The sequence below is a fragment of the Cucurbita maxima genome, unplaced genomic scaffold (assembly GCF_002738345.1).
Source record: "Cucurbita maxima cultivar Rimu unplaced genomic scaffold, Cmax_1.0 Cma_Scf00034, whole genome shotgun sequence".
NCBI lineage: Eukaryota > Viridiplantae > Streptophyta > Magnoliopsida > Cucurbitales > Cucurbitaceae > Cucurbita > Cucurbita maxima.
The window spans coordinates 484,434-506,583 of NW_019272050.1; the positions used below are offsets into that span (position 1 = coordinate 484,434).

The 22,150-nt window shown below is 35.5% G+C and overlaps 1 protein-coding gene and 1 pseudogene across 11 annotated transcripts; both read right to left on the minus strand.

Moving 5' to 3' along the window:
• Positions 1–525: 525 nt before the first annotated feature.
• Positions 526–9,032, minus strand: LOC111467762 (CDP-diacylglycerol--serine O-phosphatidyltransferase 1-like). 11 transcript variants are annotated; one of them, XM_023112819.1, is made up of 14 exons: positions 8,516–9,032; positions 6,111–6,301; positions 5,736–5,834; positions 5,533–5,598; positions 5,383–5,442; positions 4,959–5,049; positions 4,491–4,545; positions 4,311–4,390; positions 4,114–4,230; positions 3,342–3,426; positions 1,964–2,055; positions 1,514–1,779; positions 1,061–1,159; positions 526–970 (listed from the first exon to the last, which is right to left on the minus strand). In XM_023112819.1, the coding sequence occupies exons 2-13, from the start codon at positions 6,269–6,271 to the stop codon at positions 1,090–1,092; spliced, it is 1,242 nt and encodes a 413-aa protein (XP_022968587.1). In that variant the 5' UTR covers positions 6,272–6,301; positions 8,516–9,032; the 3' UTR covers positions 526–970; positions 1,061–1,089. The 11 variants fall into 11 exon arrangements, with proteins under 11 accessions (XP_022968587.1, XP_022968580.1, XP_022968579.1 ...); XM_023112812.1 differs by having other exon boundaries at positions 1,061–1,149; positions 8,520–9,029; XM_023112811.1 differs by having other exon boundaries at positions 1,061–1,149; positions 8,516–9,029.
• Positions 9,033–12,574: 3,542 nt separating this feature from the next.
• On the minus strand, positions 12,575–21,133 carry LOC111467361 (annotated as a pseudogene).
• Positions 21,134–22,150: the final 1,017 nt, after the last annotated feature.

Here is a 22,150-nt window from a genome sequence, read left to right on the forward strand (position 1 = left end):
AAAAAATGTTTCGTTCTCTCCAACTGTGTGGGATCTCACAGTATGATTGAAACCTATACATACGATGATGCACAAAAAGTTAGTTCCACGGAGTTGAATTTGGTTTCGTAAGTTTTGGAGGATTCAAAATGATAGATCCTTTTCCAAGAAGGAATCAGTGTTATATATAGCCATTATTCATACAATTCAAAACAATAAATTTATTTAAAATTACTATAGTTTTTTTGCCATAGAGCTCAAATGATAGAACTCAAATGATACAGTTGTACAACCTAAAAAATAGATCATGTTCGATCATGTTCATCACCTTCGGGTAAGGTTGTAATTTTTCCATAATCATAATCACAACTACAATCAAAATTTCCTCATACATAAAATCTTGAAATCTTTCACCCCACTCGGCACATTACATTTGAAGTTGGCATTTGCTTTAGCTGCTCGAACTAAACACTCCCAAGCCAACAAAGTGTCATTCTTGTATTATAAGTCAATTCGAGCCTAACTTGTTAGATAAGGTACTACATATCATTGGAAAGATCGACAGCTTGATCTTCAATCTCAGAATTATTGAATTCAAAAAATTACACGACCATTTAAGTGGATAATCAATAATCTATGAGCCTTAGGCATGGAATACAATCTTCCCTCTCCCCAAAGAAAAAATCTCCCAAATGACATAGAAAGTTGTGACTCTTCTTCTACCCTAATGGAAAACCTAATGCTATCTACAAAGAACATTAAGAAAAAGATGTACAATATGAATGGGAGTCCCATGAAACTAAAAAATTTATTTTTCTCTCTTTTTTTGTTCTATGAAACAATGAAGAAATCAATAAAAATCATTTCCACTTTTTCCTGGAAACAGATAGGTGAAGTTGGGAGGTCCAAAGAAGCAGGAATAATACAAGGGAAACTCCAATAGATATCCAGAAATGCACCAACCAAGATGGCATTGGTTTGGGATATAAACCTAAAATAAGAACACACAACAAAGGAAACGTATTGGTAATATCATCAATGAACAATAAGAACAAGTTTGTAATAAGATGAAGGAGCAAACCATGTCCAAATTTAACGCAAATTAGAAGCTCAACCACGCAAATGGCTAGAGACAGCCAACAAAATGCTCCAATCTTCTTTACAGGTTTCCTGGAATACAGAGTACAGATATAGATCAAATTTCCATCACAGTTTCTATACAGTTTCTATACAGTTTAGTCTCTCTAACTTTTCATGTTTTTATATATTTAATTCTTAAACGCATTATTTTGTATCTAATATGTTCTTAAACTTTAAAAGATGTCTAGGAGATCCTTCAACTATTTTGTGTCTAATAGATTCCTAAATTTGTGTATGATAGATCTTTGTTAAGAACTTATTAGACATTTTGTCGGATCTATTGGACACTTTTAAACGTTCAGAACTAGATAGATAAAAACGTAAAGTTCAGAGATATTTAAGCTTCAAAGATTCATAATCCTGAACAGAGAAAACAGGAGGGAGGGGAGAAAACCTGTCTTGAAGGTAAACGTTGTACTCGCGAATTGTTGGTATGGCAATAAGCCACCATAAAACCAACCTGTATACTATTACAGGGTTTCTAGGAGGAATCCATAGACAGTACTTCAAAAAGAATGTGTTAAGCTCCACTGTCAAGAAAACGATGCAAAGAGCAAGAATTTGAATGAAACGCCATGGACCGAGTAAGGGATGCCACTCATCTTTATCCCACTGTGCTGGCGTGAACTGTCCCAAGCTCCGTTTCACCTGCAAATAAGACTACGCACTATTAGATCAGAGCACGAGTGGTATGGATGAAATCCTTTCAGCGCAACACGAGATGTACCCGAAAATGATGATAGTTGATCAAAACAAGCTCAGTATTTCCCCTCAACCCAGAAACAATGGCCATATACAGTTGAATATGTACTCTGAAATAAGTGGAAATGAATGCAAGACTTACTTTCCCAATAATATTAGGCTGTCGACTTAGACCGACCCACTTGTATGTTTTCCCGTCGAAATATCTGACAGTACGCATTCCTGCCCATATTCCTGCAAAGCAAATAACAGAACTGAACAAACACAAACACCAGATTTTGCTCATAGGCTTTATAAAACTGGAATCTTTAAGACAATAGCTAGAAGGCAATAACTGGTCAGCCTCAACTTCCAATTTGCTAAGAGCTCTTCAGATAATGAAGCGCTGGTCGGTATAGCTGTGAGATCCCTCGATTGGAGAGAGGAACGAGTGCTAGCGAGAACGCTAGGCCTCAAAGGGGGGTGGATTGTGAGATCTCACATCGGTTGGAGAGTAGAACAAAACATTTTTTATAAGGAGTGGAAACCTCTCCATAGCAGACACGTTTTAAAAACCTTGAGGGGGAGCTCGAAGAGGATAATATTTGCAGGCGGTGGGCTTGGGCCGTTACAGTAGTAGTGGGTAGGACTTTCATTCTTATCGACTTCGGGTTTCGATCTATATGACCTTCAGGCGGTACAAAATCAACCTCTTCCGTAGAGACAGACAGATAGTAACATAACCTTTAAGAGTCTGTTCAAGGGGAGCCCTCTATACTCCCTACTCATCAGAGTTATACTAAAATCATTACTCTGAAGTTTGATAACATTAGACAATTAACTCGGAGTAACTTGGAGTATTCCCAAATCACTACTAGAGTTCACTACTAGAGAGTACTCCAGATAACCTAGTATAAGCAGGTCAATTTGCATACAGCATCTGGCTGATCAAGAGCAGCCATATTAAATCCATGTTTGCAACTCTCTCCACAGTTTCCCCATGTCATGGGCTTATCAGACTCATGGAGTATGGCTTACCATGTACAAGGGGTGTACACCCAATCCGAGAATCCGAGAATCCCACCAACCCAACTCGAATTATAAGAGTTGAGTTGGGTTGGATTGGATTTCGGGTTTCGGTTGGGTTCATTTTTTAGAACCTGACTGATGGCATGTACTCATCATACACTAACAAAACAGGTAAGACCAGTTGGCACACAGGAAAAAACTAACTAAAGAAGAATCGATATCGACTTGAACGGAAAACTTCAAGCTGAATGGCCTCAGAACAGTTATCGATCCCACCAGTCCAAAATTGAGTTCATGTTCTTTTGTTAATCTAGACTTTCAACAATTGAAAACCATATCCACATCATAGCTAGATCATCAAGATGAAGCAAAGCATTTTTCTCTGACAAATCCATAACTGGGGGTTCGTTCAACACTCTTATAGATAAAAAGATAAACTCATAAAAGAGCATCAATATACATACACCCAATTTATTTCCAATTCCAGGTTTTAGTACGAGTGAGGAACTCACCAAACCAATTGCAAATTAATATGTCAAGAATGATACTGTCCCACCAGCATTCGTTGAAATTCGGTAGCATATGCCGGAAAGTAAGCTAAACAATAAGAGAAAAATTAATGTTAAACGGCCGACTTGAGCAAGAAATCGCACTAAGTCAATGATAAACAATACCCGAATTTAAGAATTCATTGAATTAGATTTTAGAGGTGTTCATGAATTGGGTTGGATCGAGTTACGATATTTTCTAAACTCAGCCCAATTGTTCGGGGTTTAAATTATTTCAACCCAAGTAACCCTTATTAAATAATGAACCTAGCTTCACCCAACCATAAAACATTTTGGGCTGAGTTTATTCAAGTCATTTATATTCACGTTTTTGTTCTTAATAGAAGTAGAACGTAAATACATAAAATATCTAATTATTTATTTTCAAACATTAAATAAAGATTTAAAACTTAATTTCAATATATATTTTGAAAAATTACATTCCAAAGACTTAGAAATTATTTTAAGAGTGGTTGGAGAATAAATACTCGAGAAAAATAATTACAAAACTAAATAAAATTAAAAATAAAAGTATGTATATATAATTATATTGTAAGCACAAAATAATAATAATAATAAATTCACGTTAATTTTGTTCAACCAAATTAATTTAGAAGAATCTATAACCAACTCAACTCATAAAGTTTTCATTTATTTGAGCGTTTGGGTTCGTGGATTATAAACTTTGACAGATTAACTAACAGTCTCATAAATTTTTTTTTATAAAAAAACTAACCTCCATTAACTCGAACCCGATTGATAGTACCCATAGAAGAGGCTGATTACGGATGAGTATAGCCTTACCCCACCATCCAATTATGTGAGCAGCAACAAATTCATCAAACAATGTTGCCTGAGTGAGCAAACGTAATCAGAAACATGAAGAACCATGTAATTATATACTTATAAATAAAGTTAAAGAAGAAATCATACATAGACATTCTTAAACCTGTTTGTGGGATTTTCGGGAACAAATATCCGACAATCTGAACCATACGATCTCTCGGGAAGCTCTAAAATTCATGTATAAGAACAAAGAACATATTTAGAAATGCACCTGAAGAACGGACGCCATTAGACAAACACCCATTAACTACGAGCAAAACTTATTACCAAGGCCTAGATCAGGATGGAGAAATTTCATGAATTCCCGAGCATCGTCACGCTTCTGAAAATAAATCTACGGATTAGAAAATACAGTATACAGAAGAAATCAGTGATATTGAAGCTAACACTCTGAGTCTGTATCTTCAATGGTGAGTGGCATGAGAGTAGCTAGATGGTTTTATCAAGGAATTAGACGCAAAATATGAACAATCCAAGGGTATACATGTGAGATCCCACGTGAAGGGAACGAAACATTCTTTATAACGGTGTGGAAATCTCTCCCTGGTAGACGCGTTTTAAAACCACGAAACTGACGGCGATACGTAACAGGCCAAAACAGACAAGATCTACTAAAGGTGGACTTGGGCTTGGGCTGTTAAATATATATATATATATATATGTGTGTGTGTGTGTGTGTGTGTGTATGTATATATGTATGGTTAAGAATCCATGAATTCCAGAAAGAGAATCTACCTGGAAAAGTAAAAATGTGAGTGCTACAAGATAAATGACAGCCAAGCCATGTACTAGGCGCCATACCGCTGGATGCGGCCGAATAAGAATCCTGCATGATAATGTTGTAAACCTGGTTAAACTAATCATACAATGATGACTTATTCATATTCATGCCAGAAAACACTATTTAATTGAAGAGCAAACAAGAACTCATCAAACAAGGCCGGAGGAAAGAAATTTCCCTCTGTCAAGGAAGATTTAGAAAACCAGTAGCTACAAACGTTTAATTGTGAGAAACTCCATTGATAAAAAAAATTTAAAAACGTCTCGTCATGATGGGTTACATCACTAGTCGATCTAAAAACTATATGGATCAAGTCGCTAAAAATGGATACGTATGATAAAAGTCAAACCACCGAAAAACAACAAGCGAATAACTCACGTAGAAGGAGCTTGAAGCAAGCAGTATGCAAGGAATACAGCGATCATTGCCCACACACCCCTATGAGAATCAGCAAGAACTGAAGTTCATGAAGAGTAAAAGACAATTAATTGTTCTTTAAGGAGAAAGATTTATGATTCTGAAGCAAACCTAGTAACGGATGTAACAAGATCACTTGATGCAGTGCATTCAGGATCTAGAGCTCCACTGACCCAGCTGATAAACACATCCGAATAACAAAATAAATTCATAACTGCAAATAGTTCATGCAAAAGAGAAACAAAAGAACTTCTTTCAAAATTTGAAAAAATGATTGAAGAAGGCAACAAGAACATCCAAGAACTGAATATTACCATGCACTAGGAAACAGAGCCTCTAATGCCCTCCCGTTATTCTTCCTATCCAAAGTGTTAGAATCCAACCCAAGACTATAAATGTCGAACACCATGGTTCTGAACACGATGAAGAGGATAGGTGAAAAAAAAAATAAGACCAAAAGTTATTATTCTGTTCCAAACAAGATGAAAAGACACAAGACATGGACAAGTGGTTTCCATGTATAGAATAGATTATAAGCAGCTCAATTGTCTACCAACCAAAACATGAACTTCCATCTTTTAGCAAACAAAAGCGTACTTCCCTAGTCAAGAAATTGAACATGGAAGTAATTATCAAATAATTTGTTGAGTTCGAATTATAAAGACATAATCAGAGAACAGAACACTCACATAAGAAAGCAGGCGCCAACAAGCAATAAGGAAACCGTGCGTGGTTTATAGGCCCATGCAGTCCACGGATCGAGATCATCTATGTTTGATAAAAGAGAATCACCACTCTCTCGAATCACATGATTCTTTTTACTCACTCTCCTTGGACCAATAAGTTCCATAGATTGAACTGAAAAGGTTAAATTTTCCTACTGCAAAACATGATGACACACCATTGGTATTCATAAAAGACACTAAGCTGTACACTCGCAGTGAGGGTGGGGGGAAGAGGAATCCCAAATGATTAAAGAAATTATACAGAGCAGGCATCATTCAATTCACATACATATTTACATAAAACGAGCAGATTATCACGAATATAAAAACGTGGAGAATGTGATTACGGTTTAACACATGAGAATTGAAAGAGAGTAGTGACATGTTGGCAATATGATGAAGGTTGTTCTTGAGGTGGATTTCAATGAAGGTGACATAAACTCAAAGGGAAAGCTAATATTCCTGAAATTACAAAACAAAGACCCCACCAACAATAGATATAAAGAAGCTACAATAACAGGCAGCAAACGGCAGGCACATTGATAGGGTAACCAATCAATCATTCATCACAGACTGAACCACGGCATGTAGTGAAACATTGGCATGCACAAGAAAGAAAAATGCAATCATAAAATTACCACTTGGAAAACACGCAGTCGAATCCTTAAACAAGCTATATCAAGAAAACAGTTTCTTCACCACCGAGGCAGTGAAATTACAAATAGTCCTGTTGAAAAATTCCATCACAGGATGCAACCAAGTGAGGCTGACATACTTCGGTCAAAAAGTATGGAACACAAAAGGGCTGTTAGGTGAAGTGATCAAGAAAACATTCCACTGAAGCATGTGAGATTTAGGAATCGACCCTACAAGTTCCCTATTATTGACATTGAAGTCCCTCGCTATTTCTATTTTCTAATCAAACCATCTTCTGACATGTAGAGTATAAAGTCAAAAAGACTCCCTAAATACTCCAATCATTTAAGATGGAAAGTAGTATTCGTTGAGAGATGGGTGCTAGCAATCCACATGGCCCTCCAGAGAAGATTAAATTGCCCACATCAATTCCACTCGCATCAGGGGAAGCTTACTAACGATTGCAATCTAACAGTGTAACAGCCCAAGCCCACCGCTAGCAAATATTGTCTTCTTTGGGCTTTCCCTTTTGAATTTTCCCTCAAGGTTTTTAAAACCCGTATGCTATGGAGAGGTTTCCACACCCTTATAAAGAATGCTTCGTTCGCCCCTCCATGCGATGTGGGATCTCACAATCCACCCCCTTCGAGGCCCAACGTCCTCGCTGGCACACCACCTGATGTCTACCACCCTTTGATGGCACATCTGGTGTCTGGCTCTAATACCATTTATAACAGCCCTAGCCCTCCGCTAGCAAATATTGTCCTCTTTTGGCTTCCCCTTTCGGGTTTCTCCTCAAGCTTTTTAAAATGTGTCTACTAGGGAGAGGATTCTACACCCTTATAAAGAATGTTTCGTTCCCTCCCCAACCGATGTGGGATCTCACAATCTACCCCTCTTCGGGTCCGAACGTCCTCGTTGGCACTTGTTCCTCTCTCCAATCGATGTGGGGTCTCATAGGCAGAAAGCTCCAAAATTTGATGTCTTCCTTGCAGAGGTGGTCAAACATTCTGATAAAGCTCGACAAGTAGCTTCTTCATCACCATATAGCAGAAATTAATTGAACTCTATATCACTCAACAAAAACTATTATGGCATTCCAGGCAAGCAGTGACCAAGAATTTAAAACCCTCAAGCAGCCCACTTCTCTCTGCCTTCCTCTCCCCAGATCTTTCTAACATGAAAATGTGTGTAAACAGAGCAATCTCTCCGTCTTTCTCTCCCCAGATCTTTCCCATAAATAATCCAAAATACCCTCGCGTAGAATCTACTTCCGCATCCATCTGTAAGTTGTAAATCAATAGAACTTTTCCCTTAACTTCAATAATAAGCGCATTACCAGAGTATACCCAACTTCAGGGGGGAGGAAAAGGAGAGAGAGAGAGAGAGAAGGCAAGTATGATGCAAAAATGTAGTAATTGAAAACAATGAATAAGCACGGATCAAAAACGCTATCAAAAAAACCCCCATACGATTCAAAGAACCACTTTAAACCTTCTAACAGGCTGTTTACCATTGAACAAATGCAAATCGTGATAGAAATCGAGTGAAATAAACTAAACCCCAAACGAACAAAAGCACAAACCAGGAAATAACACAACCCAAAATTCACTCGTGACTTCAAAGAGAGGGGGAAACAAAAAATACAAAGGATCAAAAACAACGAATCCAATTCAATTCCCCTAAAAGCTTAAAGAATCACAAAAGATAAAGGCATTGCAGAAAAGACGTACGCACTCAGCAGCACAGCGCGGATAAAGAATCACAAAGCGAATGAAGATGCCGACACCTCAGAGAGATGCAAAACATCAATCCAGAAACAGGGGAACGATGCCAAAAGGATGAAAGCGAGAAACGAATACAACACTTCAATCCCCTTTCGGCAATTGGTACTATTAGACTACAGAAGCTTGTTCACATAGAAAACTGAACTGTGAGCTGAGAAACGGCGGCGCAGCCGTGCAATTGAGAAGAAACAGAATCGCAAGTATGAATCAGAGAAGAAGAGGGATAGAAAGCAGTAGAGAGAGGATAAAGAGAGTGAAAGAGCAGTGATGAGAATCAGAGAGATTGGGAGAGATTGTGAGAACAGTGCATGAGTGAGAGTAAGAGAAATGGGTGTCTGTGAAAGAGAGTGATGGAGGTGCAAACATGGCGGATTGAAGAAGAAGACGAGAAGAAAAGTTGAAATTTACAAAAGCGAATCAAACAGAGCGAGTGATAGCGAGAGATCGTGTGGGCAATGGTCAAAGATAGATAGATTCCAAGGGTTTTGGATTTATTTATTTATTTTTATTTATGAATAAATATGACAGACAAAAAAAAAAAAAAAAAAGGATTTTTTATATTTTTTTATTAAATTTTGTGCAAAAATGAATTTAATTAAAGTAATTGGTTTAAATAAAATTTTAAGTTGTTATTTTTATTATTATTATTTAGAGATAAAAATTAATTATGAGAAAATGTTAAAGTTTAATAAATTTACTTAAAAATAGGTTATATTTTTTAATTTACTCTAAAAAATTAATTTAATTGAGAAAATTATTTTAAAAGCTTAATTAGACACATAATTGAAGGACAATGAAGAGCTCAATTTCAAACTTGAATTAAAGTGAAAATTAAAGTATAATGAATAAAAGAAATTTAAGTCTATTTAATAGCAATTTAATTTTTAAAAATTACAATAAATACTAAAAATTTAATGGGTCTAAATAATTTTGCTAAAATTATATTTGTCTTTAATTTCTGAAATTAATATTTAAAGAGAATATTAATGCTACATTTCATACGATAAATGTTTGTATTTTTTAAAGATCGAAAAATTAGATTGGAATTATTCGATTCTCTCGTAAATGTTGAATTAAAAAATATATGTAGAAGCAACAAAGCCAAAATGCAATTGCACGTCTTCAACTGTTGAGGCTCGACCCTATGGTTAACCTAATAGACTGGTCGACGAGGCACTCGTCATGCATGCTCCAGCTCGTTGCATCTTAGTTTAGTATAATCGGATTCATATTAAATTTAATTTGGGGGAGAGACAAAGAAAATTCGAAGAATTCCGAGGAATGTAATTTTTATTTATAGAATATAAAAGAGAAATTTTAAAATAAAATATGAATTAAATAGAGATATTGATAATGGAGTAGTAGGGATGGGACCCAAATGGCACCAAAATTAATAGACTTCATTGATGAGGAATATGCAATGTGTCCAAACAAGGGTAAGCATAGGTGCAACATATTGAGTAGGCCATACTATTATTAATCAAAACTTCCAACTTTCTAACAAAAAGAAAAAATTGATTTTATTAAAGAATTTCTACTCGAGCTTCAGTTGTTTCGACATAATACAAACGAAAGAAAATAGACAGAGACGTTATAATCTCTCACATATAATGTCGATGTTTGAAGTGGGAGGGTAATCCTCCCGGTAAACTGAGCGTTCCCTAAATCGATTATGCTGTTAAATAATCATGCATTAAGATAGAAACTCCAAATTCTCGAAAAAATATAGTCTTTTTCATCATTTCCTCGCATGTACTACCCTAAACCGACTCCAGTGTTAAATAGTCATGTTTTAAACTCCCAATTCTCAAAAAAAAATATAGCCCTTTTCATCATTTCTTCGCATGTACCACCCCAAAACCGACTATACTGTTAAATAGTCATGCATTACGATAGAAACTCTCAATTCTCAATAAAATATAGCCTTTTTCATCACTTCTTCGCACGTTACTACCCATAGTAGCATTCAAGTAGTGTTCTTTGTCATCTAAGTTTTTTGTGTATTCATGATTGCATTAAGATGCAAGTGAGCGTAATTCATTAGATAAGACACTAATTGTAACAGTCCAAATCTACTGCTAACAGATATTGTCTTTTTTGGCCCATTACGTATCGTCGTCAACCTCACAATTTTAAAACGTGTCTACTAAGGAAAGGTTTCCAACCCTTACAAGTAATGTTTCGGTCACCTCTCTAATCGATGTGTGACGTGACATTAAGTAATATTATAATCTCTTTTTGGCAATATTGGCCACACAAGGAGAGGAACTGATGACCACATTAAATTATTGGGTTTTTTTTTTTTTGTTGTTGTTGGCATGGGGATATGTATTAAGTAGGGATGTGCATAGCTGGTTGAGATCAGATCTGCAAAATGGGGGGAAAGATATTAAAGAAGAGTGGCCCATTGCCTTACCCAATATACTGCAAATTATGCTCAAATGTTTTTTTTTTTTTTTAATCTATAATCACCATTTAAACAAATCAATATAATATACTTGTCTTGGTTTTTTATTGTCAAGATTCCATGTCTTCTTCTGTTTTGGAAATTAGAATCATTTTGGCTTCTTCGATTTTAAATGATGAAATAGGAGTATTCATAGGTTCGGTTGAATTAGAAAAATCTTTTGGGTTGGGTTGGTGACATAAACAACCCGAATAAAATTTACTACTTAACTCAACCCAACTCTATTTTCGGGTTATAATTAAAATCTCATAAATTTCAAATACCAAACATTTCTAAGTCACAATGCTTAACTAATATCATTTACAATCGCTAAATATTCTAAATCTTTATAAAGGCAAGATAGGTTTGGATTGAGTTATAACCTTATTTTCGGATTGGTAGGATTGACTTGACTAAAAATATCAACCCACGAACCAAAATCAAATTTTTGATTTTTCAAAAATTCAACCCAACCTAAATTGAAAGGAGATATAACCTAACTCAACCCAACACAACTTTTATGGTTTGGTTTGGGTTCGTTAGTCCGGATCGTTCAAGTTATTTGGTCATATAAACACTCCTAAAAGGTAAAAAGCGTTATTAGGACACAAAGACGGTGGGTAAATGAGAGTAAAAGTTGTGTAAGCTCTCTTCCTGTGTTCAATAAAATCTGAGTTATTATAAGAGAGAAGGAGAGAGGGAGGGAAGGGGGGGGAGATGGTTTAAAAAGGCAAGAAACAAGAGCACGATACGAAAGGACGTGGGATGGAGGGTCAGAAAGCCACAAAAGAGGTGAAATTAAGAATTGAAAGGGTAGACGACTGACTAGGACCATTCATGCTTTGCTGCTCAAGAATTTCTGAGAACTAAGAGACAAATAATTAATTTCCAATAACTCTCTCTGCCAATTCAATGTGCACCACTGTCCAATCCTTTCAAAAACGTTGTGTGTTTTTAAGGTATCAGAATATGACACTCATAGCCTGTTTTCTACTGCCACTCTCTGATTCCCTCCCTATTTTTCATCCCACATATTTTTCTTGTTTTCCTACACCACTGTCGCTGTTGCATTCCCTGTAAAAACAAACAGCAGTTTCAATTTGGAAGCTGAAGAGGAGGAAGAGCCAACGGTTGGGAATCACGACTCTCTACAATGATATTATATTGTCTACTTTGAGCATAACCTCCCGTGACTTTGCTTTGGATTTTCTCAAAAGACCTCATACCAATGGAGATAATACCTACAGGCTACTAACTATCATCTTCCTTCAGCGGATTCTCTAGGGATTTGAGAATTGGTCAGATCAAGCTCCTCCACTTCTAATCTAACTTGGTGGACCATGAGTTTTACCATTTGGATCTCTCTCTAACTCATTTGAGTAATGTGGGCATTTTCAGAATCAGAGGACCAGAGAATGGTGAGGTGTTGCATTTAAAAGCTCAATCTATCACCACAATTTTATGACAATGGTTTTGACATGGGACAGAAAATTTTCCGTTCTTTGGTGGTTTCATAAAGGTGCAAGGACCCAACCATCTTGAAAAGGAATAATAGGGAAAGTCACAGACTGTGTAAGGACCCAGCGTCTTTAAAAGAAGAGTCAGGAAAGATGCAGACTCTCTGCTATACTGTTGCATCTTTCACCCTTCCTCACATGACTGTTTATGGGGACTACACATTGTTTACTGCTAGTTAGGCCTACGATTCTTTTGACTCCACCCCACCAAGATTTTTTTTTTTTTTTTTTTTTTTTTTTTATTTTTACGAGTAACGTGAATAGGGTCTATAAATTCATATACAAAATAATCACATGTAAGTTCCTGAACCAAACCTTGCAGAATAGCATCGCTTTCTCCATCTCTGCACACACATGACTTTTCTCGTCCTCTCATTATTCAACTCCAGTGCCTTCAACCTCAGCCCTATGATGGATCCAAGTTCCAGCCAATGAATGTTCTTGTATTTTCAAGAACAGCGAATTCTGCTCCTCCCTCTCCAAATCTGTTACTAAGGAAAAAAATTACCTAGGTCACGTGATATGTTATTGCAAGAATATCAAAGTTTGTCAGCTATTAAGTTTTTATTATTTGAAGTATCTTCATGAGATTAGGACAGTGAACTGACGAGCAATACCTGAGCTTTCATTGGTTGTGCTCTGTCTTTACTGCATTTTCAAACTACGCTGCCGTTAAAAGAGGTGGAGATGATTGACTTAGTTATGATCCTTCTTGTTCCTTTTTTAGCATCAGAGACATTTGATTGATATAGTCGTGCTCCAACTGAGTTCCACCCATCAACCACTCAAGAGCCTCAGCTGCTGTGTCCTTTTCTGCATTCTTCTTGTTGGCACAAGGTTGTCCCATAATTTGCAGTCCATTAAATTCCACAGTTGCTCGAAATTGATTGTTCTTCAATTGCTTAGTCTTATAGGTGGGTGCAGCATATCCAGCCCTCGTTAGTAATGTCTGGAGCTGACTTTCAGAATTGTCACCACCAGGTCGACTTTCAGTTCTTGAAACAGAAGTTGGTGCCGCTGCCAAAGTAGTAGATGCCATGGAGGGCTGCTGAAAGATCTGTCGGCCAAAAACGAATTGACCTTCACACTGATCTTCTGAAATAAGCAAGCGTACAGCAGATAGGAGCTCATGGTGGGAGTGCAAGTCCATCTTTGGATCTAGTAGCTGCACAATGACCAGATCAATGAATAGAAGCACTTAGTGTTGTCAGTAGCATTTCACGTTATGAAGTTTTGTTTCTATATTTTCTATATTTTAAAAACATACCGTAAAATTTGACCCTTTTTAGTGGTTTTAATTTTGGTTGAGATTTTAATAACTTTTAAAAAGTGAAAGTAAATTAAAGATATTGTTACTTAAATGAATTCATTGTAAGAGCTATAAAACAGAATGATTATATCGTATGGAATCTAAATTAATTGTAGTAAAAAAAAAAAATAGTTAGAGAACACATATTATCAAACTTTAACTAAGAAAACAAAAGCAAAAAGTCCTATCAACACACCGCATACGATATTCCACTTACTTTCTTCTGTATAAGCTCTTCAAGTTTCAATCTTAATTTCTGATACATCTCAGATACATCAGGTTTCATAAAAAATTCCAAAAAACCGCTCAACATTTTCAAGTGTCCATCCTGCATGAACAAGAGTTCACGTATGATGGTTGAAAAATAATTGGGAAAAAAAAAAAGAAAAAGAAATGCAGCAGAAAAAACAACTGCAAAAAGTATTGCAGGAGAAAATGTTGATTCCGTAGAATACTTACATGATCACCCTTTGAGATGTTTCCACCAAAGAGAAGCAGCATTGAGTCAGAAATAGCTGTTGAATCTCGAAGGAAAATAGAGTTCACTTTTATCTTCTCATTGAAAACTAGCCATGGATATGGAATCCTCGACTCTCGGGCATTGACAGAGTTCTATACAGCAAAGTGAAGATGGAACTTGAAAGGGTGATAATAAGTAATTGTAATAACTTGACTACATTTCTAGTCAAAAGAAAAAATAAATGCATACTACAAAATACTAGCAGTTGAAGAACATGCTTACCGAATAGAGAAGCACCTGGCCATCCTCCATAGTTTTGAGAGAAAATGACTTCTCGTTATGCTGTATGCCATTAATGTTAGTGAACGCTAAAAGTGTACTGAAACAAACAAAATGACATCATAAACCTTTGCATCCAAAAGATTCAAGTGGGGAAAAGTGTTAGCAGATTAGGATTTTTAGAAGTACTAGAGCATCCAAAAACTTTGCATACCTGAACAGAGGAGGCAATCTGGGTTTTCCTCTTTCTTGGTGCTTGTTTGCTCATTTTCCACGTCTTGTCTTGACCATAATCATCTATTTGATTGTATGGAGTTAATCTGTAACTCGTCATTTCTAGAATATCCTCCAGAAAATGAGTTCGGACAGGGTGTGCGAATCCCTAATGCAGACCAAAGGAAAGGACTCAGCGCTGCATTCAACTAAATTTCCAGTCCTTGAATTGAGCTAACTTCCACAACAGGCAAAAAAAAAAAAAAAAACAAAAACAAATTGAGGGTTTTGGAATTGTTCCATATTCATCAAAATTTCCACTTATTATCCATCTCAAACAACCAGACATTAAGAAATATAGCCTTTTGAGGGTTATTAACATCTAAGAAATAAGTTCAACTCTTTAGTCTGATGACCAGAGCTGCAATTTCCAAAATGACCATTTCTCAAATTAATCTCACAAAGTGCCTCTCTCTGGGAGTGAACGGATAGTTCCTCTCTAAGAAAAACATGAGGGTCTGAAAATAATTGCAAAATAACCTTAATATTGAGTTCCTAAAATCTGATTTGCAAATATATATATATATATATATATATATATATATATATATATATATATATATATATATCGAACAGTCCAAGGTTAGAAACTCTGCAAACGATGTGATTTCACTTAAATGAATCAATCTCCTTTACAACTATCCTCAATCCATGGAGTTAATAAAAATGTTCTCAAGAAAGAAACAATAGATAATACAAATCTAATTATTAGTTACTGGAGCCAAGCCTGTAATCTTTCAAATTCATTCATAGAGGAATAAGACTAAACGGCAGGCAAGATTCCACAACATTGAATTCTCTTCTCCAAGAAGAATAACGAACTTCATAATATTATTACCGGAATGTGAATAATTTGAGCACCACCAAAGTAGGATGAGAAAAGTTCTGCATCTAAAGATGCACTCATTAGAATCAACCTCAATTCTGGCCGCCGAGGAAGGAGATCTTTCAGGACAATAAGCAGAAAATCTAGAATGAAAAATATATGGAATGAGAAGTTATAGTTTCATAGACCAAAATCACCTATATGAATTACTCTTCACCTTCATTCATTCCACGTTCATGGATTTCGTCAACAATAACATGAGTTATGCCTTTCAAATTTCTATCAACCAACAATCTTCTGAACAAGATGCCCGTGGTACAAAAGAGTAGATGAGTCTCCCTCCCCTTTATACCCTCCAGCCGCACTTTATAACCAACCTTGATTAAATATATGAAGAAATAGAAACTTTATCATAATCCATGACGTTAAATGGCAATGGTTTTGGTTTGAGACTTTGAGCGGCTTACAGATTCACCCAATTTCTCCCCTCTTTCAGAAGTGACTCTCTCAGAGACAGACATAGCAGATATTCGTCTTGGCTGTGTACATACGATGCTGCAACCAGCTCCACGAAGTGATTCTACTTCTGATTCCAAAATGAATTGGGGAACTTGCGTAGTCTTGCCACAACCAGTTTCACCTGATATAATAATAACCTGCAGAATCCAAAATCCAGCAGTTACAAGGCATTGAAAAACTATTAATTTTGTTTTTGCAGTATACACCAACAATGATACCTCATAAAATAATAACAAAAAAATAGAACTTTGGGCGTAATAAATATAAAACAAAAAATAGTAATAACTTTTCACATAAAGGCAGATCTGACAAACAAATATAATATAATATGGGTGAGAAGATGAACCAAAATTCTTTTTCAAAACCTAATGTGAAAATAGGCTTCGTCAACATATATATTTTGAAGATAGTACAACAGAACTGAAGTTTACGAGTTATTCTAAAAAATACACATATACGAAAATTTCTGGATTATTAAACAAAAATAGAACAAAATTTTCAAAATGGTGGACTTTTTTAAAAAGAACAATAGAGTTTCTTTTTCTTTTCCTTTTAACAGAGAAGGAACTTTCCAAGCCCATCATATCATCATAAGAAATAATAACTCTTTTGAAAAGATGAATACAGATTCAAACTATGGATTATAAGGGACCCATTTTAAAACACCACGGAACTTCTAGAGAAGCTCTCCAAAGAAAGAGTAACTAATTTATATTTTAGAAGTTATAATAAGAAACTCCAACTGGAAAATTGAAGAGATTATATCCCATAAGTATTCAAGATTCCATTCCTTAGGTTGAACTGCAGCTTTGGTTACTAAATTTATGATTATGAGAATGCCATTCCATGACAGCTTATAATGAAATGACATGTTAGCATGCCACAGCAAGTTAAAAAGACATGATATATTAATATATAGAACCATGAGCACCTGATTATGTGAGATTGTGGTCAATATTGCATCCTTCTCCTTGTAAGCAGGGAGACTTTTCCGAAACTCCAGCATTTCTCTTCCTTCAGGAGATGACTGATTTTCCAAAGTAATGTATGAAGCAGAAAGTGAATAAAAATGCCAGAAAAGAAATTAACATTATGTGCCATGAGAAAAATGACTTAAAACCTAGGTGGTAACCATATCTTACTGGACAGTCTTCGAATGACTTTGAAAGTCGTGATTATACTTTATACTGTATAATGTATTTATCAAAAAAAAAAAAAAAAATCTAATAAAATATATGAATGTGTGCATAAAAGCTTTTTTCTAGCTAAAAAATATAAATGTATCTACACAAAAACTTTTGTCTAAATGTAAAATCCCACTAATTCATCACAAATCATTTCAAAAGGAGAAGCCTGCAAAGTTTAATTTGATCTCATAAAAAGAATTTACATGCCATTATTCAAATCATACAAACTTATGAACAAAAAATGGAATTTCTTTAACAATTGCAGTTATAAGAACTCTCCACTGTCAAATCAAATGTTCACCAATACACTCCAGTACTTCCTAATTTAACTAAATGCTGTTTCTTGCATCAAATAGACCTCAAAGTCACTTGTTTTCTCAACTATAAAATAAGCTCTGTGTAACCTTTTGAGTAATACAACTATATTTATAAGAGCAAACGAAGCATCTTAGAGAGCCAAAAAGATCTTGCACAAGTATTCAGCAAAATTTGGAAGAGCATCATGCTAGTCATAGACCACACTGAACAGTCAAACCTATAATGTAGAAGTTCAAAAAATACTCAACCAAATGAAATGCTTTGAAGGATATCAATAACAGATAGTGCTATGGAAATTGGACCTGCCAAGCATGCTGTTGTTCACGCAGATGCAAACTTCTTCGCCAAAGAATTTGTTCCATCACAGCCTTACTAGATGCTTGTAGCTCAGGTTGCTCAAAAAGCCCTTCATCCGTAGCAATGCCACCACTGCTAATTGATCTATAGTCAGAGACATCTTGAAAACCTTCAAACCTAGACTTCTGAGAGAGACTCTCCCAGATGTTCATCTACTCTTCTAAGCAACCAAGAAGGTAAAGAGACCTGTTTCACATTCAAAAAGCTTCAATTTCTAGAAAAATATGCACAAAATCAGACTACGGAACAGTAAACCCAAAAATTGTACATTTTAAAACGAGGCACAAATACAACTGTTCATTTTTGTGATGTTGATGCACTAAATCATAAATTAACATGAAGCTGGCAACGATGAAAAGAAAAATATGGCTTCCATGTGAAGAAAACAGAGGAATAAAAAAAATACGATAACTAGCACGTGCCAATGGCTTCTAAAATATGTGAAACAAAAATGGGCTGTAAAATGAAACAACACTTAATACCTCCCTCAGTGGACGCCGATCATCCAAATCAAATCTGTAGTTCGGCAATGGGACCTTACTAAAAACTGCAACTTTGGCATATAGATGGCTACCAAGAATGACAACCAGAACATTTAGAAAAACAACAATCTATTTTAGTGATAAACACATTGCAGATTCAAAGAAACCAAAAGTTACCTAAAAAGTCCCATGCTACTCGCCAAAGCAGCTAATTGCTCAAAATCATGTCTATCTTTTTTTTCCCTTGAAACTACCTCTTGCATGTCCTTGTCACGTAAGAGTAATGCCAACTTCCTTTTCCACAAATCAATATTGACGGCAGGTGAAACGCCCTGTAAATATTTCAAGAAATTATCATAACAATCTTGTAAGAAAGTAAATAAAAACTAGAAAACGTATCAAATCAAGGTACATGTTCACATACTACATACATGCAACATGATTATATGTACACGCATTTGTACAAGAAATAGTTTTATATCCATCCAAGAAGAAAGGATCATCTACTCTTAGAGGTGCCAAAAACAAGTAGTGTCAATCAAGAACTCTAAACAGACCGACCTTTGTTTCTAAAATTCAGTACCAAAAACAAGTAGAAACATTTACATGTACTTCTAGAGGCGCCAGTCAAATATCTCGATGGTATCAAAAATTTTATCCAAAATTTCCTTGGTTAAGAACAATGATGCAACAAGTAGTCTACTCAATATTGTCACTAGCAGCCCGACGTCAACATGGCTTTATCTAACGAACGCCATAGCCAGCAATCTAAACCATCCAATAAATAACCGAGATTGCTGAGCCGCAATTTTTCACATTGAAAACAGAACAATCGAGCCTTAAACTTCAATAAAAAAAAATTACCAATCCAGCAAAAAGAAGCCTCAATCCAAGTAACGAGAGAATCTTAGGCTTTAAGTCAAATACACGCAGTCATTTCACAGAATTGAGAATACGCCGCTAATCAACTTCACAGCCATATAAAAACGTAAACACAGCAAAAGAACAAAATCTCACCGATTGATTCGAAAACTCAAAATTACAATCCTGACTCTCACCGGAGCCCCATTGTCATAGACGGAATCGAACAGTTCCTGAGAAGGAGCATGCAGAGAAGGCGGAGCAGGAGCCTCCGCCTGGCGAAGCTTGCAGTGAACAGAGGAAACAGTAGGGGAATGATTGGAAGAAGTAAGAACGAAGCGGAGACGGAGGTGAGGAGGGACGTAGACGGCGGCATTGGAGGAAGGAGAGCGGTCCTTCATTGCGAAATGAGGAAAAGAATGGGAGGGTTTTGGAGCTTTGGAGAATTGAAGAGAAGGAAGAAGATGAGGATATGGCATACGAGGGAGAAGAATGGGAAGCTGAGAAAAATGGCGGCGGAGGAAGCGGGAGACAGTGAGGAAGGGGAGGAGGAAGACGAAGGTCCGAGCATTGAGAATGAGGCGCGAGTTCGGTGTGAAGCTGAAGTCGACCCTGCTCCTCACGAGTCCTCGCTCCGACGTGGATTTTTTTAAAATTATATTTTACATAAATCTTAATTAATTAATTTTAAAAAAAATAAATTAATTTAAAAAACAAATTCTATTAAACATTTAATAGTTCAATAATAAAATAGACTAAAAATAATAATTAAACTCGTAATTCGACCTTTTATTTTCTTATAATATTTCTCCGTGAAAAGTGAGAGAATAAGTTAATTTATTTATATTTTTTTAATATATTTTCTTTATTAATCATTAAATTTAATAATAAACCAAACCTCCGTAAAAATAAATGGAGAATTTGGTGGAGGGACGGATAATAAGGTTTAAAATTATATTTTAAGAGAACCGTGTAAGGAAAGATTCCTTAAAAATTAAAAGCTAAAAAAAAAAAACTTAAAATTATATCTCCATCCCGTAAACCATCATTCAATTATCTAACCATGTAACAACTTAAGCTTACCGCTTACAGATATTATCTGCTTTAATCTGTTATGTATCGTCATCAGCCTCACAACTTTAAAACGCATATATTAGAAAGAGATTTTCACATGTTTATAAGGAATGAGATATTACACTCCAAGTTTACATTAGTAAGTTTTACAGAATTAAGTATACCAAACGAATCATTCCGTAATCCATTTTTGTAAATCTCCCAACCGAGCTAAAAGAAAATTCACTTTTTTTAGTTTGATAACGTGTGGGATTGCAAGAACTCGAGCTCTAATCTCTCAGTCGATCGAGATTGGATTAAAAAATTAAAAAAAAATGCCATGAGAGGAAAAAAAAAAAAAAAAAGTAATTTGGATGATATAATTAAGAGTGTAAGCGATGCATTTCCAGCAGCGGCAATACACATTTTATTACAACAAAGCTACTTCGTATGCATCTCTTACATCCAAACAAAATCCAAAAACTATTTAATTTTTATTTTTATAATAATTCGGACCGCTACACCTCAATTCCCCGCGCTGCAACGACGTCGTTTCACCTTCCCTTCCCCCACTTCTACGCTTACGAACTCCCTTTACATTTTCTTCTCCTTTTCAAGTCATCCCTATGGGGACTCCTCCGGCGAACGCCGCCGCAGATGGTGGCCGGAGACTGCATAGCCGCGGCGGAGCGAAGAAGGAAAGAAAAAAAAAGATGGGTTAATGGCGGAGGAGAAAGGAGGGAACTATGGGGGTTTATAAAGAGGGAGAAATGTAGGGTTGGTTTGGGAATTGTTGGGCAAAGGGACGGATCGGTCAGGGCATGTTTGTGGGGAATGGGAACAAATTCCACTGCCCGGAAATCGAGGGGCAGTGGGGGGTGGTGGGGGGGAGGGGTTGTTTCGTCATATAATTTTTATTTCTTTTTATTTTTATTATTTTTTCAATTTCGACGCAACATGTGAGCTTCTTTTCTTGGGGGTTGTTAATAATAATAAAATATAAAAAATTATAATTATAATGACATTGGAGGAAAATACTATTTTGCCCATGAAACTTTTTAACACGTGTTTTTTACTATTCAAAAATTTTAGTAGGGGCCTATTTATCTTTTTATTTTTTCAAATAAATGTAAGAATAAAGGCAATAAAAGAAAGAAAAAGGAAAGAAGGGAGCAATGCCCCATCTTTAGCTTCTCTTAAATTCAAAAGGTTATATTAATAGAAAATAAATGTTTTTTTTTTATTATAAATAAATTAAATTCACACTCAATTACCATTTTAAAATTTTAATTTATTAAGTTACGTTTAAAAAATAAATTTTGTTAAAAAAAAAATTAAAATTTGCAATTCAATATTTAATTGAATAATTGAAAATAATATAATAAACATATTAAATTATTCAATTTATTTTTTAAATTTCAATATATAATTTAGTCAATGAAAATATAATTTGATGGGAGAAAGAATATAAATTTTGGTGGCCACTTTTGAAGGAGGATTGGATAAAGAAAAAGAAAAAGAAAAAGAAAAAGAAAATAAATAAATAAAAAAAGAAAAAAAAAAGGGTTGGGATGTGGGACCCACAGCACACATAGAACCCTTCAATGGAAGAAAGTCGACGGCGACGGGTAGAAGTGGAATATTATATATTTATAAATATTTTTCATTAATTAATACATAGTGTTCTTTGATTA

What these genes read in the sequence shown, in the direction of transcription:
- LOC111467762 (XM_023112812.1), bottom strand. Translation starts at nt 6,271, where the DNA reads ATGGAACTTATTGGTCCAAGGAGAGTGAGTAAAAAGAATCATGTGATT. An exon ending in TTGCTTCAAGCTCCTTCTAC is followed by an intron (nt 5,050 to 5,382) that starts GTGAGTTATTCG and finishes ATTATCATGCAG; the next exon opens with GATTCTTATTCGGCCGCATC. An exon ending in TTGCGTTAAATTTGGACATG is followed by an intron (nt 971 to 1,060) that starts GTTTGCTCCTTC and finishes TTCTTATTTTAG; the next exon opens with GTTTATATCCCAAACCAATG.